Raw genomic sequence first — 10,617 nt, forward strand, 5'->3', positions numbered from 1 at the left:
AGTTAAATGTTTATTGACCTGTCCTAATTATATTAACTAACCACAATTGAATTCTGAATTTAGTATTTTTTTGTTTGTATTATTTTGTTGTTAATTTCCCATAAACAAACTATAGTTCTTAGAGTGCAGTAATGGGTAGCAATACTAATGTGTGAATAATTATTATAATGAAATATGATATTAAAGCATTAAAGAATATGGACTAGTGGAAACATTTTGTCATGACACAGTATTTTTTCAAAATGTACCATCAAAATAATGAACTTCTTTTTAGAGACATGTAGAGATGATGTGGTTATTCTGCACAAAGTTAAAGAAAGACTTCCCATCATCAAGTACATAGTGTGCAAACACTCGAATCAAAAGAATAAAATATAACCGCTGGATGTTTAAAGCGGTGAGGTGGTTGAACTTGAAATATACTTTAAATATCTTGACCTGTATTTGACCTTTATATGTACAGTGGTCACAAAAGCTCGACTCTCAAGCCTTATTAAAATGTCAGAAACATTTACCGTAGGTGTACAATCAAAAATAACATTGCATGAAAAAAATACGACTTCGCACAAAAGTGAAAACACTTTTATCAAACATTAAAATACAATTACATCTTGTACCTGACTGGGTAAGGTGCAATTTACACATACATAGTTCATTTGTTGGTTTTAATGTCAGTTTCTCTTCTGTGCAGAGCAGTCATTTGTAGAAATTAAAGCATAAAAGTTTTAAATGCATTTAAAATAACAACTGAACTTCATTCATTTATTTAATAGAAAAATAGCATCATCTCTCAGATTATGGTGATGACGCCCACATTTACACTGATCATTGACTGTCTGTGCTTGAATGTATTTTAACTTGATGCATACAAAACTCAGTTTATTGTGGCTGGTGCAAAAGCAACAAGACAAATATGGGAGAACAATTAAATATATAGCAGTTATTTTTTACCACAGTTTTTAACAGTGACATTTTCTTAACAGCGCCACTCACATGATGGTTGCGACAGTCTTAATGAGCAGGTAGAGGAGAACAGGAAGTTGGTCAGAACAAAGATGGACAGCCTTGTTTGGACAACCTGTAAAGACAATAGGAAGTATTTGTTGTAATATCATTACACAAGGCTTGTTTCTACAGTGCAGAGTCACAGATTCACCTTCTATCACTGGAAGGACTGGAGTCTGCGACTGATCAGCACTTAATTCGAAAAACAAAAATGCTAAAATGAATTATATTGGAGATGACAACTATGTAACTGGTGAAACAAACTGATTTACACATTTTTAAATCTTTTAGATTTTGTGAAACAATATGACGGATTTAAGTCTCAGTATCACTTTCCTTTATCATCTGCATAAAATCTTATTTTTTCTCACCTGTCACAGTCAGCCACCTCTCTGGTGAGTCTCCAGCTCCTGAGATGCTGCACTTAAGTGGTCCTTCATCAGACTTTGAGACACTGCGGATGGTCATTTCTCCATTATAGCCCGTTCCAATGTAGAAGCCATGGTTATAAAAATCAGCTATGTGGTCTGTGGGAGTTTTTTTCTTTCTGCAGCGAAGAGTCACTGAGTCTCCTTCCATCACAGGATGAATAGGACTGTCCAGGATCACTGCACTAGCTAACCAACATATTAAAAACATATTTTATTATCCTTACTTAACTTTTGTAAATCAAAAATGCATTTAATGTGAAAATAACATGGTTGTGTTACAATGATTAGAGCACAACTACATTAGGTAAGTAGTTTACTTGGGTGAACTAATGAGATTAAATGGTTATAAAGTTACAAGCATTATATTTGCTTTATCCATCCATCCATTCAATATCTTAACCCTTATCCTGTCCAGAGTCAAGGTGGGCTTTTCAAAAGAATTTAAAACAGCTGCAAGCATGGTACCTTTCCTGATTAAAGTATGAAAAATGTAATTAACCTCCTTTACCTGTTACACTCAGCCAGCTCACTGGTGATTCTCCAGCTCCAGATATGTTACATTTGTAGAGTCCCTCATCGGACTTCGTAACACTGTGGATGGTCATGTATCCTGTAGCACTGCAGTTGATAAGGACGTCATCCTTATAGAAATTAGCTGTGAGGTTGATCAAAGACATCTTGCTTCTGCAGCGTAGAGTTACATCATCTCCCTCCATCACTGGAAAAAGAGGACTCTCCAGAAGCACAGAACCAGCTGAACAACACACAAAAAAATATATAAAACAAAACCTGATGCATTCAAAGCTCAGAAATAATAATCAGTGCATAAATTACTGTAATAAAATTAACTTGTGCCGAAACTTTTACCATTAGCTAAAGTGCAGTTTAAACTGCATCGTGTTAATATTACGTGACATCGCACACTGTACACATTTATTTACTGTATTTTTTATCACAGTCAATTGTTGTATTTTAGTTTGTTGTTGCATGTGTTGCAAGAGTTTTTTTTCACTTCTAAATGATTTGAACTAGCTGTGGGGGTAATCAGCATAGGAACGCACAGAGGATTTTTTGAGAAAACCCGCAAGCAAAGGTATGAATTCACTTAAATCCTAGATATTAGCTTGCTGTCAATTGCCACTATTACAAAACAATCTTATTTGTTTGGGCCATTATTATTTGGAAGTGAAAAAGGCTCCTAATTAGGGGGCCTGGTGGCTCAATGGGCACCAGGTGGGGTTAGGATGCAAAATGGGATCCAATCCCACCCTACCAGGCGTGGCCCCACCCAGCCTAAGTGGCTCAATTCCTGGCTATTCCTGAAAATAGTTAATTTTGAATTTATTTGAACACAAAATTATTTTGTTCTTTGAAAGTGACATCTTCCCTTGGGGTAAACATACTGTACCAGTGACAGTGATGTTGACTGTGTTGCTTTTCTGTCCTCTCCCACTTTCACACCAGTATTCTCCACTGTCTTGTACATAGGTGTTGTCAATGGTGCACGTAACTTTTGATGCCACGCTGACATATGAACATTTTGTTGTTAATTCCTTTTTGCTCCTCACTTTCCCTTCAGCAGACACATTAATCCCCTCACAGGTAAAAAAGACTGACTCATATTCAAAGAGCTGCAGCCTGGATGGAAGGATGCGAAAAGCTGAATACGAGAAAAATAAAATAAAATAAGCATGTTCAGCTGGAGGCCTACGTGATTTTCATAGGTTTTCTTTCAACTTTAGAATTTGTTGCAAATATTTTTTGTGTTGAATATTTCTTATACTTACCAGTTTTCTCAGCATTATTGTGGTGAACATGTGCAGCCAGAAGCAGCAATATAAACAACGCTGAAGGGACAAAAGAAGACAACTATTTATATGTTAATTAATGCTATGATTATTTAAATATAAGCCATATTTTAGGGGGCATTTATCACTGATAAATTAAACACCAGCGGAACATTTTAAGTGTCTTTACTGCAGAAATCCTGCAGATTGAAATTCTTGAAATGTCTCAATTAGTGCCTAGTTTTGCACCAAAGACTATGATTTCAACATGTAGATGTTAAATTCTTAAAGAGTAACTCAGGAAAAAGTGATTTTAGTCACGAGTGAGTGAAGTCTGCAATGATATATTCTGGTCAGATATTTTTAATGTAACTGCTAGTACTATAATTACTATTTCTTTTTAGAGTCTTCTATTGTACTAGATTTCTGATATATATGAGCAATAAGTTGACAGAAAAGCTGAACCAGTACTCACACAGTCTGACGCAGAGAGCTGTATCTTCCATGTTGTCTTGCTGCTGATTGAACAGCAGACTGAAAAACAGTTGAAAGGAAAAGGTGAAAGGAAACCCTGCTTCCTGTGTGGCTTATACTGGACAACGTTAAACTAGTACTGAGGCCACGTCTGCACAAAATAACTGAAACATGGTGGAACTTGAGTTTTCTTGGTATAAATCTTGGATTGGGCCTAGAGTTGTTTTCATTTAATCTTCTTATAGATATAAGATCTCATAGTTCTGTATCGCCCGATTAGACCACTTCGATCCCAAAATACAGGCCTACTTGTGGTTCCCAGAGTTTGCAAAAGTAGAATGGGAGGCAGAGCCTTTAGCTATCAAGCTCCTCTCCTGTGGAACCAGCTTCCAATCCAAATTCGGGGAGCAGACACCCTCTCTACTTTTAAGACTAGGCTTAAAACCTTCCTTTTTGATAAAGCTTATAGTTAAACTGCTCACTCAACCTGAACTAGCTTTTCTCTATACATTTACTTGTCACCACTGTATACCATTAATTCTATATCCTACAACCAGTACGATGCTTTGTTGTTGCTTTTTTGTTGTTTTGTTGTTGCTTTTTTGTTCTTTTGTTGTTGCTTTTCTTGTTGTTTTGTTGTTGCTTTTTGTTGTTGCTTTTCGTTGCTCTTTTCTTTTCTTTCTCCACTTTCCACTCACCCCAACCGGTCAAGGCAGATGGCCGCCCACCCTGAGCCTGGTTCTGCTGGAGGTTTCTCCCATTAAAGGGAGTTTTTCCTCTCCACTGTTGCCTAGGGCTTGCTCAAGGGGGATTTGTTGGGTTGCTTCTACATACTTGTGTAGTCTGGACTTTATTCTGTAAAGTGCCTTGAGATGACTTTGTTGTAAATTGGCGCTATATAAATAAAGTTGAATTGAATTGAATTGAATTATATTGGAAAGGTTGATGAATCTGTGAATAAACCATAATTAAGATCATTTCATAAACTGTGAAGTAATAAACATCTAAATATAAACATGCATTTCTTTATATTGGTCATGAACGTATGAGAAATAAAGCACTAGCCACCATCACATAACTGTATATCATGTATGTTTCTTTCTCATTTGTGCTGACTGCCAGGTTCCCAAATTGCCTGGTGTTACTGGCAATGTTGTTTAAAGGATCATTTCAGTCATATTCATAATGATTTTTAAATAAATCACAATCATCATAAAGACACTAACAGCAACACTGAATCTTCTTTAATCATGATTAGTTTGCTGTCTGCAGCCAGAACAATGTCACGTTACTGTGCCATAGTCGTCCAAAAATTATTAGAAACACATCAGCAAGACACACTAATAGTGCTCATCCCTGTATTTTTAACAAATGTTGCCCCACACATGCTCCAAATCAGCATTTGCTTGTATCTCAGCCAGTAAACTGTACATATGTGACACCATAATGATTTTGGAATATTGCTCAGTTGAAACAACAATATAAAATCATTATTAATGACATTTTTCGTTATTAATTTATTATAATGATATTGAGTTTAGCAAACACAAGTCTCGTGGTTCCTGTAACACTTCATCTGTTTTATAACAGTTATAGTTTCAAATATTTTTAGTTGAGATATGCTTCATAACTTATTATGGAGGGAAGGCATCGATGCCACCTGTGATATTCATTTCTTTTTCAGTGAGGCTCATCCTTCTAACCAATCAGCGAAGGCCGAACCCTCCACATACATGAAAGGATATTTTAGGTGTCCCTATGAGACACCATGGGCATCAGTTTTAACAGCTAACTTGGTTCTGAAATGTTGCTTATCGTAGCTTTAGGTTAGTAGAGAAAAAAGTCAATAATAAAATAGAAAATATTTGATAAGCCTATTGAAAGATTATAAAGCTCATTTTTAAACAAATACTACACACTGTTATTGTCAGTCCCAACAGTGACCACATAGCTAAACCAAATCCACAAATGCTATTGAAATGGACTTTGTCCCAGTTACATTACATGTAAACACAGTCACTCCAAAATAGCAATAGAAACTGTTCCTCATAGAGAGCAGACAGAGCTTGTATGTCTCTTACAGTCAATGACCTGCTCACATGTACTAATATCATCTATCAAAAAAGTAGATGAAATAAAGTTTTACTGCGCCAATCCACACCCAGAATTAATGCACTTAGACCAGAAAGCACAATAATGAATAATTGATGTTTAAAAATGTTTAATTTCTTTTGGTTCTCACATCGCACACAAAGCAATCAACAGTAAAATGTAACACAATGTGATATGAACTGCCCCAAAACTTTAATAAAATAAAACAAACAAATATGAAGTTGTCTTAGTAATGAACTACTTTATTGTGACAGAATGTGACACTATGCATTTAACAATTTCTATAAATCACAGATTAAATTAAGTAGCAGGGATAAATAAGAATAAATGTAAATAGCGGAATGAGATTTAAGTAAGTGAGACAACATTTTTAAAAATTTTTTTTCCTAGTTTAAACTAAATTTCATTCCTCAAAAAAAACCCTGCCTTTTGTTTCTGTTAAACAGTGTAAACATGTGTTTATTTCTATTGAACCTCTTAAAGGGCCATTAAACCATATGTCATGTTTAGATGATGAGACGCTCACATTATTATCTTCATCTGTAGCATCTAAATTGAACCCTAAAGATACAAACTGACATCTTAGAAAATAGTTCACTTCTCTGTTCTCTTCATGTGGTTTTTAACTTCTTGACCTCATTACTGTGAACAGTTAGCAGAAGCATAACTGTGGAAACACCCGGTGATCTTTGTTTCACTTTTCATGGTATGTAAAAAACGTGTTTCCTAAAGTCGTTTTCAGAGCATCAAGACTTTTTTGAGTATGCTGAACATAAAACACACTATTAAAGTGAATAATAATACATAAAATGGATATAGAACAGCAGACATTGTGTCCCTCATGTACTTTCAATGTAATCTACATCGTGATACTAAAACCTCAGAGTTTTTGGTACCTCAGAGTTTCCCACAGTGAAGTAGTCCGACCAGAAACAGCAACAGAGGCACCATCACAATGGTGAACACTGTTCTTAAGAGGAGCGCAACATGAAAGATGTGGTTTGGGCAGAGAAAAGACTCTCTGAGAGGTGCTGTAAAGAGGAAGAGATATATGAGATAATTACACTGAACAATGAGCCTAATTGACATTTAAATTTTTGCAATTTACTAAGACTCTATTAAGTAGTTTAGTTACATTTAGGTTACAGTGTGCAATTTATATATATATATATATATATATATATATATTTCTGAAGAAATATGTAAGGTGCAGTGGAAGCCTCCAGTGTAATGATGTTCACTTCTAAAAGCACTTTGACTAAGGCTCATTTTTAGAATTATATATATAACTATATATAACACAGTCTAATAGTTCTACCTTTTACTAATAAGATGCTTTTGCCAAAGTTGATCTGCAACTGAACTTAAAAAAATAAATAAACTAAAAAAAATCACATTGCATCTTACTTCTGACAGTCAGCGAACTTCCTGGTGATTCTCCAAAGCCAGAGATGTTACACATGTACAGTCCTTCATGAGACTTAAAGACATTGGGAATGGACAAGTTTCCAGTAGAGCTGGTCCCAATGAAGATACCGTCCTTATAGAAGACAGATGGGAAGCTACTGGACAGTGTCTGTATTCTGCAGCGCAGTGTCACGCCGTCTCCCTCCATCACAGGAAGGACAGGAGTCTCCAGGATCACAGAACCAGCTGAACAATCAAGAGTTTAAAGAAAGATATATTTATAGAAGACATAATTTGAGGTTTTGCAGTTTTCTACAAGCTAAATAAATATTAAATAAACAAATATAATATAATATACAAGAACAATATGTAAAAATTTTATCCAATAAATGTTTCTAAACAATTCTATTAGAACTAGTTACATTGCAGGGAAATTGTGTCACATGAACAAGAAACACATAAGAACTTTTAGAAATAAACTAAAAATGTACAAAAATTTGCACTGATGTGTCCAAATTGTTCGGCTTTACATCAGCGGTTTGCATTATAATTTACTAAAAATGTACCTAACACAAAATAAAAATACCCTCTTCGTGTAAGCTGTGACTTATCACAGTCAGCCGACTTCCTGGTGATTCTCCAGCTTCAGAGATTCTGCATTTGAAGATTCCTTCATCAGACTTGGAAACATTATGGATCATCATCTTCCCTGAACAGCTGGCACAGATTAGGAGACCATCTTTATAGAAATCAGCTGTTTCGTTTAAAAAAGTTTCCTTCTGTCTACAGTGCAGAGTCACAGTTTCACCCTCCATCACAGGAACTGCAGGACTCAACAGGATCACAGAACCAGCTGAAACAGGCATTTTTCACATATTACTTTATGTGTACATGCATTACATTTCACAGAAAGTACACGGTTAGTGTATTCTGCATAGCCTCCTGTTGGAAAGGTTTTTCACGAACCCTGCTAAAATAACTAGCTTTATGAAAAGAAATATGTTGCCTTAGAACATACAAATACAAAATTGCTTTGCTGTTGTTGATTTTTGCTGCCTTGTACCTCACTTGTAAGTCGCTTTGGATAAAAGCGTCTGCTAAATGACTAAATGTAAATGTAAATGTAAATGTTGTAGTTGAGATATGTACGAATGTGGTTTAATACAGTATGACTAAGCAGGGGGTGACAGTGGCTCCGTTAGTGGAGTAGCCACCTATTGACCGTCCTGGTCACATGTCGCTGCCAAAACACTGAACCACCAAAGCCCAACAGTCTCTGTTGTTCTGGACATATTAAATTAACAACTCAGGACTTTTTGTAGACAAACATACCAGTGACTGTGATGTTGACTGTGCTGCTTCTGTCTCCTCCTCCAGCTTCACACCAGTATTCTCCACTGTCTGTTTCGATAGCGTGGTAAATGGTGCAGTTCACTGTCTGTGTCACAGTGCTGTTGGTACACGTAGGGATGAATCGCTCGATGTTCCTCACCCCTCTCCATTTAATCGAGTCAGTAAACTCCTGACAAGTCAAAAAGATGGACTCATATTCAAAGAACTGCAGTCTGGTTGGAACGATGTGGAGAAAAGCTGCATCTGCAACAGACAGACAACAGATATCACATTCAAGCGGCAGACAAACTGATAACTCAGTGAGCAAATACTGCATTTTATATGTTTGCTGATAATTTGCTGCTCACCACTTTTCCCAGCTTGGTGCTGGGGACCATGTGCATCCAGCAGCAACAACACAGTCAATGCTGGAGCAACAAAAACAAGTGATGACTCTATATTTAGATATTTAGTTTGAGGTTTGTTGTACGTTTTCATGTCATGTAATAAAGAGTTGTCTACATTAAATGCTAAACACTAAACACTTAACAGGCAGTAAATATGTTAAAGTTATAATTGCTATGCGTTCACTAACTGCTGCTTCTAAGTGTTTTTTCAATATTTCTGCCACATATCTGCCACATTTCATGGTTTTCAAATATACTGTATATGAATATAAAGTCAGACTCTGTACTCACACAGACTGATGCACACAGCTGTAACCTCCATGTTGCCTGGCCGTCGACTGTGTGAGCATCTCAAAACCCCCTGATAAATATGATGTGGTTCACAGCATCTTCCTGTGCAGTTTATTTTAGTGCTGATGTAAAACCAGTTTGGTCCGAGAGACTTAAGCACGTTTAAAAATGCATTTATTGAGATTTTTGATTTTTATTAGTATTAAATAAATACTTTATACTAGCTACGTTATTAGATACTAGATACTTTATTAGATAATAACATATTGAAATTATTGAAATGTGAAAATTAACATAGGACCAGATGCTTTAATGACAAAACCAAAACTATTAGTTGATGTTTGAATCCATATTTGTTTCTGCCTCTGATAATTAATTCCTGGTTTTTACAAGCATCCATCATGCCTCCTGCGGGTTTGGACATGACTCAAGTATGAACCGATCAGTCAAAGGTCAAAGTCACTGTGAACCAATTCTCATCAACGCTGGCTGGAGGTAAAATCCTAAGGCTTTGACACAACCAGCCGAACCTCAGAGCCGACTATTACAGATGACGACCAACAGGTACATTCCATCATGTCATGTGTTTTGTTCAGGTCAACAACTCAACAACTGACCAGAAGGTTGCATGTACATTCTATGCTTGAGTGAGAGGAAAAGAAAGCACACGACCTGGGATTATGTGTGCAAAAACCGTAAGCGAAGCGCCAGTAACTTCAATTTTACACAGGCTTCGCTCACCACAGAGGGTTTATAACAAGGAAATGTCTGAGAACAGCTTAAAATTGGCCTCACATTGTTAATACAATGGTCTCTCATGTGCACTGATTTGCTAAGCAGTGGCCTCTTTCACACCGACAAATGATGTGGGACACACCCCACAAACTAACATCTGTGTCACAACACTGACCCTCAAGTTTTCAACAGAATACTTAGCGATAATGTCACCCGTGTATTTAAACCGCTTGCTGGCAGAGTTTCTGTCTCCTTCCCTTCTTCTCTTGTAAGCAGAAAGCAGAAACGGTCTAATATTACCTTAATTTCCCCATTTATACGTTTTTTTGCTCATGATTAATTTGGTTGCACTTTTGTAAAATTTCTATATTACTTATAAGTGAAAATTATGGCAATATTATATAATATGGGGGTAAGAATGATTTTATTATGTGAATGTGTTTTTTTTTAACTGGACCACAGTGATTACTGAACAGTGATCAATAATGTTACCAAAGTGATGATTACCTGTGCTCAGTCATAGTTCACTGAAAACAACATAAATAGACATTAAGCACAATCACAAACAAATACACACATGCATCCATAGTCATAAACAGCGTGATAACGTGAGTGTAACAAGCTGATATGGGCATT

At 36.1% G+C, this 10,617-nt stretch overlaps 2 protein-coding genes across 3 annotated transcripts; both read right to left on the reverse strand.

Annotated features, from left to right (window-relative positions):
• Positions 1-630: 630 nt before the first annotated feature.
• On the reverse strand, positions 631-3,742 carry LOC137137561 (low affinity immunoglobulin gamma Fc region receptor III-A-like). Of its 2 annotated transcripts, XM_067524012.1 has the most exons (6): positions 3,699-3,742; positions 3,224-3,283; positions 2,845-3,096; positions 1,945-2,190; positions 1,377-1,622; positions 631-1,078 (listed from the first exon to the last, which is right to left on the reverse strand). In XM_067524012.1, exons 1-6 carry the CDS (start codon positions 3,727-3,729, stop codon positions 990-992), a joined length of 924 nt encoding a protein of 307 aa, XP_067380113.1. In that variant the 5' UTR covers positions 3,730-3,742; the 3' UTR covers positions 631-989. The 2 variants fall into 2 exon arrangements, with proteins under 2 accessions (XP_067380113.1, XP_067380114.1); XM_067524013.1 differs by lacking the exon at positions 2,845-3,096 and having other exon boundaries at positions 3,699-3,738.
• A 2,360-nt stretch (positions 3,743-6,102) lies between these two features.
• Positions 6,103-9,281, reverse strand: LOC137137554 (Fc receptor-like protein 5). Its single transcript, XM_067524001.1, has 6 exons — positions 9,247-9,281; positions 8,917-8,976; positions 8,549-8,812; positions 7,803-8,069; positions 7,217-7,462; positions 6,103-6,840 (listed from the first exon to the last, which is right to left on the reverse strand). The coding sequence occupies exons 1-6, from the start codon at positions 9,275-9,277 to the stop codon at positions 6,707-6,709; spliced, it is 1,002 nt and encodes a 333-aa protein (XP_067380102.1). The 5' UTR covers positions 9,278-9,281; the 3' UTR covers positions 6,103-6,706.
• Positions 9,282-10,617: the final 1,336 nt, after the last annotated feature.

This window comes from Channa argus, chromosome 12 (genome assembly GCF_033026475.1).
Source record: "Channa argus isolate prfri chromosome 12, Channa argus male v1.0, whole genome shotgun sequence".
Taxonomy (NCBI): Eukaryota; Metazoa; Chordata; class Actinopteri; order Anabantiformes; family Channidae; genus Channa; species Channa argus.

Coding starts and splice junctions, on each gene's coding strand:
- LOC137137554 (XM_067524001.1), bottom strand. CDS start 9,277: ATGGAGGTTACAGCTGTGTGCATCAGTCTGT. Junction 8,977..9,246: donor AGCTGTGTGCATCAGTCTGT/GTGAGTACAGAG, acceptor TTGTTGCTCCAG/CATTGACTGTGTTGTTGCTG. Junction 8,813..8,916: donor GCACCAAGCTGGGAAAAGTG/GTGAGCAGCAAA, acceptor TGTCTGTTGCAG/ATGCAGCTTTTCTCCACATC.
- LOC137137561 (XM_067524012.1), bottom strand. CDS start 3,729: ATGGAAGATACAGCTCTCTGCGTCAGACTGT. Junction 3,097..3,223: donor CAATAATGCTGAGAAAACTG/GTAAGTATAAGA, acceptor TCTCGTATTCAG/CTTTTCGCATCCTTCCATCC. Junction 1,623..1,944: donor GAGCTGGCTGAGTGTAACAG/GTAAAGGAGGTT, acceptor TATGTTGGTTAG/CTAGTGCAGTGATCCTGGAC.